The sequence below is a fragment of the Monodelphis domestica genome, chromosome 3 (assembly GCF_027887165.1).
Source record: "Monodelphis domestica isolate mMonDom1 chromosome 3, mMonDom1.pri, whole genome shotgun sequence".
Classification (NCBI taxonomy): Eukaryota; Metazoa; Chordata; class Mammalia; order Didelphimorphia; family Didelphidae; genus Monodelphis; species Monodelphis domestica.
Window position 1 is genome coordinate 345171454 of NC_077229.1, and position 19350 is coordinate 345190803.

Below are 19350 nucleotides of genomic sequence, written 5' to 3' on the forward strand. Positions count from 1 at the left end.
GGAACCCTCAGTCCTTCATTCAACACAATGTGGCTGAAGAGGATATCCTGTCAAACCAATGATAACCAGGGAAATAAAGTCACTTCCTCACCAGCTGCTTTATTCAGGTATAAAAAGGAAGTCTTTACTTCCTCATGTTGCTCTGCCCACCACCCACTCAGAGCAGCACCAAAGCTGCTTCTCCCTTTTTTATAAGTTAATTCGATACAACTTGGATCAGGGTTTATGGAACTTTTGTTTCTATTGCAAGAACAGTACACTACTGTTTTCCTGGTCATTGCATGTTATGCTTTCTTATGGATCATAAAAACTGTATGTCAGTAGTTGTATGCCTGTGGGAATAGTAAGAGGGAGGAAATGTCTTCTTTGGCCTCTGTTCAAAGGATATCAAATAAACAGGACAAACTAGAAATACAAGGAGGTAGATTTAATCTCATAGGTACCACCAAGGATGGATTTTACCACCAAAATATGGTTTTAGAAAGGCATACCTTAGGCAAACGGAATAGACTAGATAAAAGAATAATAGAATCTCATTAGATCCTGAGAAAATATGCTTGGGCAAAGACATACAAAAAGTAGCAGGTGGGGGGTAGAAATGGATGGAAAAGATTTGGATAAAGGATCAATAGAGGGGAAAATAGTTGGAATACCATCATAGGGGTATACTACAGACCACCTAGACAGAAGGAAGAGTTAGATAAGAGAAGTTCTGGAAACAGATCACAGATCTTGAATGGAAGGATGACATTGTTCTGATGGGAGATAGTTGTAAGAACTCTCTCTGTCTCTGTCTGTCTGACTGTCTGTCTCTGTCTCTGGATCTCTCTCTGCTGAAGATCAGCTGAGAAATTCTGATTTGCCTTAATGATGATTTCATCCTTTAAAAGGTAGAGGAAGTGACAAAAGGAACTACTATTCTGGACCTGATTCTGACTGATAAAGAGGAACTGGGTACTGAAGTAGAAATGACAAAAACTTTGGAAGTTAAATGGTCATTGACTCATGATAGAGATGTTCAAGATAGACTACAGTAAAGTTGGCCACAATCTGATGTGTGTTCAAAATTTTGGGAAAGCAGATTTTAAGGGGTGGAAAAATTGAATTGGTAGTATCTAGTAGCCTAATATTCTTCAGGAGAGATTGACCCAAAAGGAATGAGGTCTCAAGAAGTCTCTCCTAACTCTGATCCATTCTCTGCTCAGGTCTGACCATGTCACTTCCTTCCCCCAATTCAATATGCTCTAGTGACTCTCTATTACCTCTAGGATAAAATATAAAATCCTTTGGTGTTCAAAGGACTTCATAACCTTCATAACCCACTACCACCACCTTTCAACCCTTCTTTTATTTTATAGCCCCTGTTCCTCCCACATACCCTACGGTCCAGCAAGGTTGGCTTCATTGATGTTCTTTTTAGAAGATACAGGACATTTTCACTAGCTGTCCCTCAAATCTGGAACATTTTTTCTCCTTATTTTTTCTTCTGAGCTTCTGTGGTTTAATTGACTTCCTTGAACTCCCAGCTAAAATCCTACATTCTACAGGAAACCATTCCCAATCCTTCTTTAATTCTAATGTCTTTCCTCTAATGACCATCTCCAATTTATCTTATCTATAGCTTGCTTGTACATAAGAGTTTGCATGTTGCCTCCCCCATCTGACTCTGAGCTCCCTAAGAGCAGGGATTATCTTTCTTTGTACCCCCAGTGCTTAGCAGAGCGCCTGAGACAACATTAGTGCTTAATAAATGTTTGTTGACTGTCTGACAAAAGCAGAAATTATTCTTTTTTTGAGGAGGGAAAGGGGGAGCTATTTAATGAAATCAATATGACCATACAGGGAACTCAGTGATCAACTCAGATTCTAATTTTTAAAATGAAAACCAGGATAAACAATAGGGTAAGAACTCTTCAAAAAATCCCTTTAAGATTAGTACCAGAAGCTATAAACCTCAGAATGTGATAACTGCTAAGAATAGCAAAAAAGTTTGTTTCTAATTCCATGAGGGGCAAGATGGGGATCAAATTAGGGAAAAGAGTCCTATTGTGAGTAGATGTGATGATAATGTTGTCATTAACAGTGAAAAGGCCTCTGTTTTCTCATCTAAGGAAAATTATCTTTCATCTGGGAAAAATGGAATAAAAATGTTGTGAATGAAAAATGAATAAGAACACAAATATGTGGGAAGGTAAATAACCTATGCCTGTCCTCAGTGAGTTCATTTTCTCAGCTCCTGAAGTAATTGACAGGTGTGCTTGCCAAGCCATCACAACTGATGTTTAAAGATCTTGGGAAATAGGTAGTGTCCCAGAATGGGGAGAGCAAACATCCTGATTTTCAACAAGGGAACAAGGGTGGATCCTGCAAAACTATCAACTAGTGAACTTGACTTCTATTCCTGGAAAAATTCTAGAACATTTATTAAGGGGACATCTTGTGAGCCCTTAGAAAGGGAAATTGTGACCACTAAAAACCAGCATGACTTAATCAAGAACAGTCATGCCAAGCAAACTTCATTTCCCTTTTTTATTGGGTTATTAAACTGGCAGATCAGGGAGTCACTGTAGACAAAGGATATCTAGTTTTCTTCCTAGCATTTAACAAAATCTCTCATATTATCCTGGTGGACAAAATGGAAAGATGGAAGACTAGATGAGGATATGTACAGTTAAATGAATTAGAAACGGACAAGGAATGATTGGATGACCAGATCCAAGCATAGTCATTAAAGGGGATGTCATTCTGAAAGAAGATGTACAATAAAATGCCTCAGAGATCTCTTGCTGGCCTGCTGCCATTCAGCATTTGCATCAGTAATTTAGGAGACAAGCTTGTCCAATTTTCAAATGGCACAAAGCTAGGAAGGATACCTAATGTTGGATAACAAAAGGCAGGATTCAAGAAGACCTTGACAGACTAGAACAATGGGTTGAATAATCATAAGATCTGGGCTCAGAACCTGACTCTGCTACTTAACTACCTGAATGATTTTAGGTAGTTCAACTAAACTCTCTGGGCCTTGTTTGTTAAAGGAGAAGGTGGAACTATGGGGCTTCTGAACTTTTTCCAGCTCTAATTCTGTGATCCTATGATAATAATAAAAGATAAAAATGTAAAGAGTTAAGTGAGAACTACTACATTTAGGTTTAACAAACCAACTTCATAAATACAGAATTGGACAGATGTGGTGGTAGAGGCTATGGGAAAAAAGGGAATTTTATCTGACTCTGGGCACAATATGAGTCAACAGGGGGACATAGCAGCCAAAAAGTTCTCTCTATCACATTCAGTGGAAGCAAAGTGTCCAAAATAATGGAAAAGCAATAATTCTTTGTATTCTGTTCATGTCAGACCTCATCTAATGTGTTGTGTTCTGGGCTCATTTTAGAAAGAACATCTATAAGTTTGAGTTTGTCTAGAAGAGGACACCCAGAATGGTGACAAATAGAGCCTATTCTATGTGGGGATTGTTCAAAAGAACTGAGCATCATGTTGAATACAGAATTATGTTCTGCTTGATGACTCCTATTTGTTAGAAGGGTTTTGTTTTTCCCTTTTTTTTCCCTAAAAGAGGATAAAAAGGATAGGAAGGAGAAAAACTTAATATCTGATAATTGAATATAATTTTAATTTCAAAAGAAACAACAAGATATGTTTAGCTTAGAAAGAAGACTTGGAAAGGACAGGCTAGTTCTCTTTCTTCAAGTATTTGGGAGGCTGACCCCTGGTAGAAGACTTGTACTACCAAGCCCCTGAGGTGCAAAATAAGGAACACTGGGTCTAATGGGGTGGAGGGGGGAGATTATATCGGATGAGAGAAAAACCTTCCTAATAGAGCTGTTCAGAAGTAGAATGGGCTGCCTCAGGAGAGAATAGGTTTCTCTTCACTGGAGTACTATAGGCACATGCTGAATGACTGCTCATCAATGATATTGCAAAGATTTCGAATTAGGTACAGAATAGACTAACTGGCTTCTGAAGTCCCTTCTAGCTATGGCATTCTGTGATTTTCTTTCTGTACCATGGTTGGCACATATTGTAATGTAATACTCGTTTGTTCATTCATCCCTTCATTCTCTCCAACAGTGTATGCACAAAGTAATCTTGTTTAGAACTTAGGACTTTCCAGCAACTGTAATAGTGCTACTTTGATGAGCATTCAGAAAAGAATCCCAAAAAGGAAGAAAGACTTTGCTGTTCAGTCATTTTTTTTTCAGTCACATCCAACTCGTTGTGACTCTATTTGGAGTTTTCTTGGCAGAGATACTGGAGCAGTTTGCATTTCCTTCTCCTGCTCATTTGACTGATGAAGAACTGAGGCAAACTGGGTTAAGTGACTTGCCTGGGGTCATACAGCTAGTAGATGTCTGAGGCCAAATTTGAATGCAAGTCTTCCTGCTCTACCCATTGCACCACCTACCTGCTCTAAGGAAGAATTTACTTGTAAAATTAGCAACAGGTCTACCCATTTATTAGGGCCATAGCCACCCAGAATTGCTCATTTAGTTAAAAGGGAGATTATGAAGTCACCTGCCTCACAGAGTTGTTAGGAGGATGAAATGAAATCACATTTGTAAATCCTGGCACATAATAGATAATAATAAATACTTATTCCCTTCCCTTAAAAAGAAGATAATAAAAAGAGCGGGAGGTAGCTCTAGTCCAGATGAGTTCCTTAGGGTACTTCAATGTTAAAGTTCTAAATCTAAACTCTTTTCCTATCCTTTACCATAATATTAGCTAGCACTTTTGCAAACCACTTTACAATTATTCAATCATTTTAACCTTATAACCCCAAGAGGTAGGTGTTATTATAATATTCATTTTACAGATGAGGAAACCGAGCTAGTGTTTAAGTGACTTGCCTGGGGTCACACAATCAGTAATTGTCTTAGGTCATATCAGAACAGAGATCTTCCTAACCCCATGCTTAGAGCTCTAACTATCCACTGTACTTCTATTCCCATTAATCCAGAATTCCATGTAAAGCATACCAAAAGGTAATGGAATCATTGAACTTATTTAATGCCTTTTACCTAAGAGTTACTTTTTAGTAGAGCCTGATTTCTTTTGCCTCCCTTAAAATATGCTGTAAGGCTTTGACATTGAAAAGGCCTAATTTTTTTAAACCAAATAATTTTTTAAAGCTGACATTTCAATATGGCTTTATGATTTTCATAAGAGATAAAATTTAATACATATAACTAAAAAACTCCACACTAGAGTTAATATAAGGCTCCTTGGCAAATTTGTCACTAGAGATAGGAGTGGACATGTGTATTGGTGGGATGCAGACACAGGTGTACCAGCAGATTGTGAAATTTTCATTTTGAACATTTATACCTTGAAATCTAGAGGGCTGATTTATTGTTTTGTCGATTGTCTAGATTTAAGAAAAATGATAGAGAAAATGTTAATAATGCTGGTTAAACTTTCAGGTGCGCTCATGGGAGGGCAGGTTGTTTAATATTTACCAGCACATCTCTGGGAATGGGTTCCAGGCTTAGCAAAATCTCACTACCAGCTCCCCATGCCCAGCCTTGTCTTACACAGAAGGGGGGAAGACCTTGTTATATCCCCTTGCTTTGGTGCTCAGTGTGCAATTATAAACTGAAAAATGTACACATGAGGTTCTCTGAATATTTAGCATAACCTTCTCCTCTGAATTATTTTTCAAAACATAAGAGGGAGGGATATTGGAATATCTGGATTGACTGGAGAAAGCTCACCATGGTTAGGAATACCATTTTAATGGTGTTGGTCTAGGGGTTCTTCAACCTGGGGCCCATGACCTTGATTAATTTTTGGCAGCTAAATTTGAATGAAGTTGGTTTCCTTTGTAATTCTGTGCATTTAGAAACTTTTTTTCAGAAGAGGGCCAGACTGCTTAACAGATCCATGAAACAAAAAGACAATTGTAATTCCTGCTTTAGGTAGAGCTGTTCCATTGTCTAGGGTCTATGGAAGAAAATAGTGTTAATGAAATCTCAGCCATACTGAATCACTGATTCCTTAATGATACCTTGCCCACCATTAAGTAGAGGAAAATCTCATCTCACAATCAGGAAGAGGTGCAAGTTCTAACATGAAAAAAACATGAGAAAGTGATATGATATTTTCTTTATAGGATTTTGTCAGTCTCACAAAATATTCAGTGTCTCCCCTCCTCTGTTTGCTTTTAATACATGAATGGGAAAATTTTATTTTAAACAGGTTTGAAAATTAATCAGTTAATGGCAGGCTGTTCAAACAAACTTAAGATATAGACCAAATCAGGATGTTTTAAAAAGAAAAAATAAAAATCACTATGAACATATATGTATTCTTAGAACATTCAAATCAAAACTTGCTTTTACAGTCTAATAGGAAGTCACTGAACCTAAGCCTGACTTACTGAAATATTGGAATCATGGTATATTATATACCTTACAGATAATTTAGTCCAACCTCTTAATTTTGGAAGAAGCAAAAATCCAGGTCCAGAGAGGTTATGACATCTCTAAAATCATATCATGATGCTACAGATTCCTTAGGATGCATCAGTATTTTAAGCTGAGCATTTTATATTGGCCTTTCTCATTGTCAGCCAAAATAGGTGGCTTAAACATTTTATAATAATTGCCAAATACTAACCATCTTTATGACAGCAAAAATCCCCCTAGATAATGTGATTTATTTCTATAATAAATTAGCTTTAATATAATAGAATTCCTGGAAGATAAAAAATTGGGGTAAGCATTTCTGGGGCAGAAGCTCAAAGAGTGAGCTGTAGGGACAAGCTTTTAACAATCTGATTTTAGCATTTCATTGATGTGAATTATTCATTCTCATGTGCTATCTCAGATAAATAGATACAGCTTTATCTCATTTAGTACCAATGTGTAATTTTTTTTATCAATAATATATATTAGAAACAAAATTATTATCTACAATGTGATGCAGGTCAGACTGTAATTTATGGATGTGTATGTTGTAGGGTGGAGTAGGGAGGAGGAGGTTGGGGGAAGTACCTAGGCAGAACCCCAGGGACAGAGACAGGGTGGAGAAGTGCAGGTGGAACTCCCATAGCCCATGACACAGTGTACTCTTCCAAACCAGGAAGTGATGACACTGGTGGGGCTTCCCTCAGATGATCCCCACCTTTACCCTCATCCCCTTCCAAGTGCAAAGAAGGTCTAAATCAGTGGTTCTCAACCTTTCTAATGCCGTGACCCCGCAATACAGTTCCTCGTGTTGCGGCGACCCCAAACCAAAAAATTACTTTGTTGGCTACTTCAAAACTGTAATTTTGCTACAATTATGATTCGGAATGTAAATACCTGATATGCATTATGTATGCTCATTGCTACAAATTGAGAAGTTGAGAACCACTGGTCTAATACAGGCCAATTTCATTGCAACAAATAATGTTGTTGCTTTTCTGTTTCTCTCATATTTAAATATAACATTATTATTTGGGTTGTCCTAGGTGACATAAGATCATAGAATCAGAGATTTAAAATTTAAATATGACTTCAAGGGCATCAGCTGGTTCACATTTTACAAAGAAGAAAACTATATCCTGGAGAGAAAAAATGATATGAGGTCACATGGTACTCAAAGGCCATGATTCAAATCCAATTCTGAGTTCAAAGCCAGTAGATTTTCCTCTGCGCAATAATGCCTCTACCTCAGGTGACTTTCAACACTGAAATTCAGTGATTTTGAAGCCCCAGCCACTCACCTGCTTGATTTCTTTCCTTTTTTAAGCCCTTACCTCCTGTCTTAGTATTGATTCTAAGACAGAAGAGCTGCAAGGGCTAAGCAATCCGAGTTAGATGACTTGCCCAGGGTCACACAGCTAGGAGACCTGAGTCCTATCTATCCACTATGCTACTTAGTTGGTCCTACCCACTTCATTTCAATCAATATTCAATACCACACAGCAACCCCATGACCACAAGAAAAGCTGGATTCTAATCGGGTTCCTCCCCTAGGCTCCTTCTCTTATCGATCAATGTCAGGAAAGCTACAGCTATCTTAAACTAGAAGACGTTTCTCTGGAGTCCTGAGGCTCTCTCCCTTCTCACAGGTATCCTCTCCATTCATATTCCAGCCAAATTTGTCTTGTGTGGGAGGCAGCAAGGTATAGTAGGGAGAATATTAGAGTAGTAATACCTCAGTTGCAGATCTGGCTCTCCCACCTTGGGTGAGGCTTAGAACTTCTCTGAACATCTGGGGCCTTATCAGTAAAATGGGGATGATGATATCTGCTCTGCTAGTCTCACAAGGCTGTCATGATGATCACATGAGGTAATGTGTGGCGAAAACTCACTGAAAACTGTCAAGCCCAATACAAGGAGAAAGAAGGGATAATTTGTCCTTTCAAAAATCCAGGTAACATTGCTAGATGAAACTGAAACAGCCCACAGCCCGCATTCCAAACTGTTAGCCTAGAAAAGAGTGTATCTTGAGCACCCACTTCACCTACCATTACCTATGACTGACCACAGTCAGTCAACTTCAGAAAAGAGCTGTGTGAAAAGGTTAAAGAGAAAGTCTTTGCTCCCTCTGGTGGCAAAAACGCAATTCTGCATAATTGGAAGGCCAAAGCAAGCAGTTGTTTGTGGGCAGTTAGCTCAATTAGGCTAGGTCCTCATGACCGCCTGTCACTCATCTTTTGGTTCATTTAGCTTGACTTTGTATTATAGCTGGAGACCGGTCTTTGCTGGCTGACTACGTAAGAAAGTGTAGACAAGTCAACTGAATCCATCCCCACTGTTCCAAACATAATTCAGAGCAGACAGGAATCTGGGAACTGCAAGGCCCCTTAAAGGTCAGCAGAGGACCTGGGGAGGGCCTCTGCCGCGTCCAGCGTGGTGAATTTGAGTCAATTGCCTAACCCCTCTACTCTAGCCCTAGCTAAGGATCAGGCAATTTTTATATCCAAAGGACTATACTAACAATGTAGCTCAAAGCCTTCATCAAGGACTCTCCAGGCTTGCTGGAAAACTGTTACAGTTTCTACAAGTAACTAGAAAGAGAAGAGATTAAACTGGCTCAAGGTCTTAGAGTCAAGTCAGGGCTGAATTTAGGAGCCAAAACCGAGTTCCCGCTCTCAAGCTTGCCATAGTTAAGTCCATTACTGGAATCCAAAGTGCTACATTTCCCCTGATTTTCACAAGAATGTATCACATAACGATATCTCAGAGAACAGCTTGTTATTTTCATCTGTCATAAGATGTTAGCTTTTCATGTAAAGTCTCTTATGGACAGCTTGGTCCCTTCTCTTATTTTCCTTTACGTTCCTGAAGAAATGAACATAAAAGCGCTATTATTCCAAATGAAAAGTATTGGATGTCCTTTGCTTATAGGCAGAAGAAACTTAAAAAAAAAAAAAAAACCACCACCAAATCCTGACTTGATTTCAAGATGACTGAAGAACAGAACTCGTATTTCTGTACAAAGTTCTTTGTCACAGCAATGCACATTCCATTGAACAGATGAGTAAATTGAAGTTCAGGGAAGCCAACTGCACATAATTTGCCCATAGTCACAGAACATACTGACTGTTAAAACCTAGATCCAGAAGAACTGAAAGGTGGAGACATTTTTTTTTTCAGCTCCCAATGTGTTTTCATTCCAGCAGCCACAACAGTGTTGGGTGCCTTGTAAACTTCCCCACAAGCTCTGTGCAAAAAGCTGTTATGTCAACTCTTACGCAAACCAAAATGAGATTGCTCACTGTATTTCCGAGGGAAAGTTCTGTCTTCTATTACAGAAACCACTTTTCCCATCCATGAGCCCCTCAAGGGTACTCTGTAGGTACTCCCTTCAAGCAGTTCTAACTGGAATCTTCAGTTTCACATAGCCTTGGATGCTTTTCTGTTGAATTCAGTTCCTTTGGGTACAATGGGCCCTAAATCATTTTACCCTAAATCACTTACACTGATTTAAAAGAAATGGCCCATATCTGATTGGTCTATAGAACTAGGGGCATTTAGTCTGGGAAAAAAAAATATCTAAAGGAAAGGTTTCATATATAAGACAGATTAGTCTTGTTCTACTTGGCTCCAGAGGAAAGAAGTAGGAGCCTTGGGTGTGGGTTGAAAAAAATGCAAATTATGACATAAGGAAAAACTTCCTAACAATTAGAGCTATCCCAAAACTTATTGACTCTTTTGGAAAGCAAAGTCCCGCCCTCATTTTCTGATGTCATCTTATTTTTCACTTTCTGTGCCACAATAATACCCTATAACAACTGTATACCATAACTTGTACAGCCACTCCCCAATTGATGGGCATCCCCTGAGTGTCCAATTCTTTGCCACCACAAAAAGAGAGGCTATAAATATTTTTGTACATGTGTGTACTTTTCTTTTTCTTTGATTCTTTTTTTTTTTGCAGCGATACAGACCTAATACTGAAAGAATATGTTCATTTTAGGGGCCTTTGGGCATGGTTCCAAATTGCTCTTCAGAATGATCATATTAGTTCACAGATCCACCAACATTGTATTAGTGTCCCAATTTTCCCACATCCCCTCCAACATTTATCATTTTCCTTTTTGGCCATATTAGCCAATCTCAGAGTTGTTTTAATTTGCCTTTCACTAATCACTAGAAGTTTGGAGCATTTTTTATATGACTGTGGATAATTTTGATTTCTTCATCTAAGAACTGTCTGTTCATATCCTTTGACCATTTATCACCCCCCCCCCAATATTTTCAAGCAAAGACTAGATGAACACTTGTTGGGAACTCAGACAACTGCAGATACATGTCTACTGAGATCCTTTCCCACTCTAAAGATTCTATAATTCTTCAAATTGTCATGGCATATTTCCTACTGAAATTCTGTTTTTCTTTTTCCTATCCAGGATGCCTTTGTGGAATTGTATGGCAACAGCATGAGGCCTTTGTTCGATTTCTCCTGGCTGTCTCTGAAGACTCTTCTCAGCCTGGCTCTGGTGGGAGCTTGTGTCACTCTTGGTGCCTACCTGGGACACAAATGAATCAGCATCCATGCAATGGATCAACATGAAAACGGCTCACTAAACTGTAGAAATAGTATGCATTTTTTCAGTGATAGGTGATAAAATTTGGGCATGGTCTCTCTTTAAAAAAGAAAAAAAAATTGGAGAACAAAACTTCTGGGCAAAATGTTAAATCAGCTATTTACTGCCAAAGGGAAATATCATTTATTTTTACATTATTAAAAAAATTTATTTATTTAAGACATTTGCATTTAACCTCCTGTCTTCAGAAACTCTGCCGCTTACAGCCAAGTACCACTTACCATGGCTCCTACCCAGAATCTCCTGTGCCTATAAATGCTGATTTGTTTTAGAGGGAGTTGGCTGGACTGACTCAATCTCTGAGAACAAACAAACTGACAAAAGCCCTTACTGTTGGGGAAGCGCTTTTTTAGGCTGCTTGAGGTGGGAAGAAGGTAGGGTGCATTTTATATGCATTTATATGCCCTGGGCACTATGCATCTTATTGGAGAGACAACCCTGAATGGAAGTAGAATTATTTCTTGCTGGGAAAAACAGATACTTTGCGTATATGATTTGCATGGTGCACACCCCATCAGAGGGGGAAGAAAAGGAAACCTTTGAGCAGACTTATGGTCCAGGAAGATTCTTCACATTTCCTCCACCTCCCCAGGACAGCTATGGGAAATATAATCATAAACCACATATGAAAGTATTTTTTTAAGCTACCAATTGTGCCGAGACAGCCTTTTAACAATTAAGACAATATCATCCAATACCTTAAACACTGATTTGTCTATTCAGATACTCAGATAATCCGTCAGTCCAAATACTCCCTACTTGAGTAGGAAACTGGCTCCTTTGGAAGGTCAAGAAGTCAATGCATCAGTGATTTCTTCAGCATCAGGGTGTTTTTTGAGCTACTCACACAGAAACATCAGGACACCATAAGTGCCTGTTTCTCCGGGAGGTGAAACTGCAGTTTGCAGGCTGTCTTGTGTCCCAACTAAGAGGGCTCGTTCTGGAACCAAGCCTGTGCAGGGACTGGCCTCCATGAGGGTTTCTAAACAGTGCAGTGTAGTCTCTGAATCTTTGGAAGTTAGTGAAGTTTTGAATTCCATTGGCTAGTAAAAGAAACATTTTTCCATTTGAGAAAGGACTCTAAGTAGAGCTATGCTAGGGCCTGTTTATCAAATTGGAGATAATGAAATCAATTTAGGCTCAAAAAAAAGCTTTTGTTCCAATTTAAAGTGGAGCTTTGGAAGGAAAACTTTTTTTTTTCAATTTGGTCATTTCTTAAGATTGCCGCTGAAGAATGAAAAACTCTCAGTCACCACCCAGATCATCTCAACAATTCCAGAAAATTGCTTCAGTCCAGGAGGAGGCAAAAAGGGGAACCCTACTGCCTTTGTGAGAGAGAGAGAGAGAGAGAGAGAGAGAGAGAGAGAGAGAGAGAGAGAGAGAGAGAGAGAGAGAGAAAGAAAGAGAGAGAGAGAGAGAGAGAGAGAGAGAGAGAGAGAGAGAGAGAGAGAGAGAGAGAGAGAGAGAGAGAGAGAGAGAGAGAGAATGTGGTAAATAATAAATGAAGGACTTGAATCCCATTTTCATCCAGATTGCAAATGTATCTCAAATAAGGCCGACAGATGAGGAACAATGAACTGTACCAAATACTGTCCAAACAGCATTCCTGTGTTTGGGGACTGAGCCTCTACCATATCTATGTGGTTTAAAGAAAGATTTTAATAAAGAAGGGAAATGTCAAAAGGAGAGCAGTGGACTAAGTGACTTATGCCTATGGAATCTGATGGTGAAACTCATTAGCTCATCATTATTATTGTTTGTTCTTATTTGAAAACCTGGAAGGATGAGAAAAAACTTCCAGGTGTGGAATTTGGAGATTATCTGCACATCCTGGGAGCAAAGAAAAGAAACAATGGCTAAAACTGTAGAGAAATCTCAAAAGAGATCCAGCCTCCAGCTTATAAACTAGAGAAGAGTTTGTGTTTTAAGTTTAGATTTCACTTTGTGATATACATGAAATACCTTTGAGGCATTATGGCATTATATACCATTTATCTGTATTAACTTTGGAATGTACTTCGTTCAATGTTTAATGCTGTAGTTGATGTGTTTTCAAAGCTGCTTTTTTTTTAGATATATCAGCATCTCAGCATTTTAAAAAATTGTATTTAGTTATTGCCTTTATACTCTTTGTTAGCAAGGATGAGGATTTTTCATTTGAAATTTTATATTTTGACTCTCCAGGAACTTTTAACAGCACCTCTTGTAGCCTCTGGACCTTGGATAGCTGAAGGAGAGGGAAATGTAGCTTTCGAAGGCGTTCATCTCAACATGGTTATGTTCTTTGAAACAGAAATGTTGAAACAAATCAAAACAACATTTTCTGTGGTTCCCTCCACCCTTCTGCCTCCTTCTTCCTTGCAGGTTTACTTGACCTGAACAATTCTGAGTTTAACTCAAGTTATTTGAGATAATGTGCACATTTAGCTATCACCGTGGGGTCCATTTGGATGAAAATTCAAGGATAGAGATTTTCTAGGGCCTTATAGCAATTAAGAATCAGGCCCTGGGAGTGTTTGACTTTATTTATAGGGTTGCATCAGAATGGCCCATTTAGATCCAGGTACCAAGTAAAGCCATGGGAGTTGATTCAAATGAGTCATTTTTCATGAGTGTCAGTAGCACTTATGGGTTCACACTTGGAACAGAGTAGACTTGTACAGTGGGAAATGGCTTGAATTACAAGTCACTATTCCAAACCAAATCAGTGAAGAGAATGAATTGACTTTTTGGTTTCAATTTTGAAATATTTTATTTTATGAAAGGTTTATGTTATCAAAAGTGGCCAATATTGAACCGAAAGCCTTGTGCTGCTATGCCGACCGGATCATCTGCATGGTTTTGTAGTTCACTCCAAGTGTCAAGTTTCTCCAAGCTGCTTTAGAAGTAATATGAAGTACCTTATGGACATTTTAAAGATAAAGTCTGATTGGTGTTTGGTTGTCTTTGTGGTTGTTATTGTTATTGTCCTTTAAAAAAAAACCTGGGCTTCCCAGTATATTAGTAAAGTGTACATATATATATATATATATACATATATATATTAAAAAAAAAGTCATGGTGGTTAAGATTTGTTTGGTTTTTCTCTTGCTGTTGGAATTGTTATTTTTTGCTATGCCCCATGAAAAACTTTGCCACCTGACTCTAGAATTGTACAGTATTTCCATGCCTGCACTTGTTCAGAGACTAGATAATTATGCATTTCTTATTGTTTAACATACTAGAAATGATAAATGTATATAAAAGTCTGAACTAATCAAATCCTTTTCTCCCTCTTCTTTCCTAGTGTGTTGTTCTCTATTTCTAATCCTTGGGGCATACCCTCACTGAATCATTTCCACCTCATTTTTTGGTTATACACACATACATGCACACACAAAACACCCCTTTCACACTGAATGTTTTAATAGCCATTCCTCCATCTTCAATTAAAACTGTGATTCACATATTGTCTAGGGCAAAGATATATAAAAGACGCACATTTTCAATTGGGGTCACTGGCAAATAAAGTAAATAAATAAAGTAGCTATGAGGGAAAGAGCACTCCACTGTCTTCATGAATAAATAAGCCCTTACTTTAAAAATCTTTAATGTAAAAAAGAGCTTTTAGTAAAGAAGAAGAAAAACACTGTATTGGATAGTCAACCAAGTCCTACCAGCCAAAATATTCATAAAGAGCAGAAATTATTTTTAGACTCTCTTTGTGGAAAGTAAAGATCAGAAATATGGCAGGTACCCAGATAATTCTAGTTAAAAAAAAAGTGTGCCCTCAAGTCTCCATTTCACCTTTTAAGTTTCAGATACACTCACTAATTTAGAAATAGCTTTTAATCACACAGTCATCAAGTATTTATTGAGTGCTTCCTCTGTTCCCAGTACTAAGTGCAATGATTCTAAAATCCAAAGGGACTAAGACTCATATTTAAAATGGAAGAATCAGAGCCTTCCCAGCAACATGACATTAAGGATTAACTAAATTTTAAAGTGTCTGGTAATGCTTAATTTGCATTGAGGCAAATAATTTTTATTTAAGAACCTCCAACTTAAATTCTGATTTAACCCATTGAGTTCTTTCAAGGCTGTGGCTATGGTTACCTTTTTTTTTTTTAATCATTTTCATTGAATGATTTACATGGGCTACGTGGAAGACAGAGGAAGGCCTTTGGAAAACAGATGGTTCTAAGGACATCAGGGAACAGAGTTGAAGTTCTGATTCCAATTCTGCCCTTTGGTGTTTTAGGTAACATGAGATAAACGTGATTGTTTATTTCACAACAAAACAAAACAAAACACGGATCTCGAATTCAAACCCACATAGAGTCTAATCAGATTATTTCATGTCATTGTCATTGCTTTTAGGCATTTTTATGGCAATAATTGGTGGGAAAAAATGAAAAGTAATATATCAGAACATTTCTTAAAATCCAATCAGTCTTAACAGATGATTAACAGAATAAACAGACCTGACTAATTTATTGGAAAGTAAATATGGAAAAAATTGGAATAGCACTTTTATTAGTGCTAAACCTGATATCATATAATAATGACCCACTGTAAATAAGTGAATATACAGCATCTCAGAGCATTTCACCACTCTCATTTACAACTCATAATAATGAACCTGGAAGTCCATTTCTGGATGATAGTCTTAATGGTAAAAATTTACAACTCCCTTGAAAATTGCCACTTGGGATGTAAATTTGCATCCCAAGTATGTGGAATGAATATTAAAGCAGTCATTTGAACTAGTGGAATTAGTGGAAGCCCATGTTATAGTAGGGGCATTTCTTTTTCCTTCCTTGCTACCATGATGCTTTCATTGGGCATGATGATAACATTGACAAGTTTACTAATTAAGCTGAGTAAATAATGATACCAATCAATTAGGTATGCAAGAAAGAAACATTCTCTCATGATATGGTGATATGGTCCTCTCTTCCATGGAATAATGGATAGCCCTTGCAATTAATTATGCCTCATGTTATGACACCTGTCAAAATAGGAGCTGCACTTTGGGGATGGTTCAGCAGAAACTCATCATCACTGTCAGAAAACAAGCCCAAAGATGTCTGTTCTGCTGTTGGTAGGTCAATCGTGCCATGTCTATCTATATATACCAGATAGCACATTAATGATTTCCAAGACTGAACAGATCTTGGTATCCAGGCCATTTGTGTAAAGGTACAGGGATTGCGACCTTGCAGATAGATGGCGAGAGGCTTTATTATAGTAGGGATCCTTAAGGCTGTGTTACTCCAAGTTGACTCTAAAGCAAGTGGGCATTAATTCTATATGTTTCCATTCTTTCTTTTGAAATGTTTAAAACTACTTTTCTTGATGGAATGTAATATAATATTCAATTATATTTGCCAAGGTAGCAATGTGAAGTGGTTGTGGCTGATCTGATTTCCTTTGGGGAGCCTAAACAGCTGCATACATTAGCATTTTTGAAGTCCTCAAGACATCCAAGAATTATCTGCTTGGGCTCTTCCCCCCCCCCCCCTTAAGTTAAACTTCAAACTGATTTCAACTTTATGCTGAATGCTTTGTCTTTTATCTTCCAGGAACTACTCTTAAGTTTTCTGTTTTTAACTTGGGAGCTGAGTTTTCATTATCACCAGCATAATTGTACATAAAGCAAATTTTGTTTACACAGTACCTTGGACATATGTATGGTAAGATAGAGTAGTTTTCCAGTTTGCTACCACTAAATACAATGGCATTTTTTGTTAGTTGTGGGGGTGGAAATCACATTGCATTAAATTTGTTGTGTCTGTCCAGTTATTATTGTGAAATAACAAAAATAAAGTGCACTGTGAGCTATTGGTTATATACTTGAATTGTTTATAATTGGCTGACATGAGCTTTCCCTGCTAAGAATCTCCATTGAACAAGAGCCCTAACAAAGAACTCTAACAAGTCAGATTGACTACATGAGACCATAACGCTACCCATAGAGCCTTACCCATGAAATCACCTTTTACTGAGCTTCTTTGAGTTCCCTGAATCCGAAGCTTCTTGGATAGGTCCAAAAAGGACATACATGATTCGAAATCCTACTCTCCAGGAAATGGTGTTATGGGGACGGGGGTGTTGTGGAGTCAAGGAGGGAGAAGGAATACATTTGCCAATAAGATTACACTCCACCACAGGCAGTGGGTCATTTTTTTAAAAATCCTATTATCCATTTGATGTGACTGGCCTGGGGAGGCAGAATGTGGAAAATGAGGACAGGACATCTTGGAGAATTATAGCAAAAAACCCTCCTAACAAACACAAAAATCATGTTTTAAAGCTAACTTTCACCAATTTGGCTCACATTGAATTTATTCTTTAGGATGTTAAACCCTAAGGAGCAATGCCCTCAAAGAGTGAGAACTGATTGTTCTAAAGTACATAGAGGTTTACAAAGTTATCTCACAACAACCTCAGACAATCCTGCCTCAATATCTTTCCCTGTAAGCCTTCTCCTATTTCCCTTTCTATTTCCCATGTTCAAAACCTCCTCAGCTCCTCACTCTCACTCATGCCACATGTTCAATCAGTTGTCAAATCTTGTCATTTTTACTTTAAAAACATATCTTGATTTGGCTCTCTTTCTTCTCTTCAGTCATATAACTATAACCTTAATCCAAGTCTTTATTACCTCTCACATAGACTATTTTTCAGAGCCTCCTAATTGGTCTCTGATACCATTTTCCTTTGACCAGTCATCCTCTACTCAGTTAATAAAGTGATTTTCCTAAAGCTTAGATTTTCCCTGGTAACTCTTTTCTTAATAAACTTTAGTTCCTAATAACTTCCAAGATCAGTTATGAAGTCCTCTATTTCCCTTTTAATTTTTCCAAGCTTCTCAAGACTTTACTTCTCTCTCCATGCATTCTACAGTCCACCAATATTGGCACAGACACCCATAATTTCTCACTAGTGATCCCCCCCCCATCTCCCATCTTTGAGCCTTTGTACTGATTGGCTCCCATCCCTCTTCATCTTTTGCCATCCCTGGCTTCTTACAAGATTCAGCTCAAGTCCCATCTTCTTCAAGAGGTCTTCCTAGTCCCTTCCCACCCCTGCCCCTTGAGCCCTCTCTTAGGTTGCCTTCCTCCTGTTTATTACTTGTTGCCTACCCCTTTTGGGGGCAGAGATTATTTTTGTGTTTTTGCCTTTCTTTGTATTTCTAGCATAATGCATGGTAGAAGTTTAATAAACACTCACTGATTGTTGTTGAATGATCTCTACTTCACAAATGAGGAAACTGACTTGCCCAAGGTTAGTAAAGGTGTTATTAGGGCCTTGACTTGAATTCAGGTCTTCTGACTAGTACCTTTTGCATGACCCTATACCAGTTTCCTTTCCCAAGGGACACGTTCCCTCTCTTCTTGGCTCACAGTGTGCTAAACATAATCATAATGACCAATTCAACCTATTCTATTCATTAACTTTTATGTCATTTGTGTGAGAGTGGAGGTTCATATCTTACTAAAATATCTCATGTTCAACAGCCTGGCTATGGAAATTATAGCAAGAAGTCCTTTGAAATTTGCATCATTTAATTCCTCTCTTGGGAATTGTAGAATTATAGATTTTAAATTGAGATCCATTTAAAAAAAATCCTTACTTTCTGCCTTAGAATCAATTCTGAGTATCAGTTCTAATATAGAATAAAGGGAAGGTCTAGGCAAATGTAGTTATGTGACTTGTTCAGGGTTACACAGCTCAAAAAGTATCTGAGGCCAAATTTGAACCCAGGACTTCCTGCCTCCAGGTATGGTGGCCTATTCATTGAGTCACATTGCTGTCCCAAAAGGTCCATTTTTAATGGTTTCTCTCCTACTATCCATATGGTAGGCAAGAGTAACACCCCATTTTATAAATAAAGCAAAATAAAGTGGGAGATTGAATGATTGCCCAGGGATGGATGAAGATCAATTCTTATAAACTCTCCTCCAGAACCAATTCTTTAATTTTCAGTGTGAGCATCGGCACCTCAGAAAGTTCTTGTGGAGTCTTTTTGGTTGTAGATTGTATCCAACTCTTCATGAGCCCATTTGAGGTTTTCTTAGCAAAGATACTGGAGTAATTTTCCATTTCCATTTCCTTCTCCAGCTCATTTTTATAAATAAAGAATGGAGGCCAACAGGATTAAGTCACTTGTCCAGGGTCACACAGTTAGTAAAAGTCTGAGGTCAGGTTTGAACTCCAGAAGATAAATCTTCCTGATTCCAGGGCCAGCACTCTATCTACACTGTGCCACCTCGCTGGCCCTTAGAAATTAACAAATGTTAGAAATC

General features: G+C 38.1%; 1 protein-coding gene across 1 annotated transcript in view; it reads left to right on the plus strand.

Annotated features, from left to right (window-relative positions):
* BCL2 (BCL2 apoptosis regulator) overlaps positions 1-16889 on the plus strand; it is a 227662-nt gene extending 210773 nt beyond the window's left edge. Inside the window, exon 2 of the mRNA XM_001365223.4 lies at positions 10862-16889. Coding sequence (XP_001365260.2) covers positions 10862-10996 — 135 coding nt within the window. The 3' untranslated portion in view covers positions 10997-16889. The remainder of the gene's footprint in view (positions 1-10861) is intronic.
* The last annotated feature ends 2461 nt before the right edge of the window (positions 16890-19350 follow it).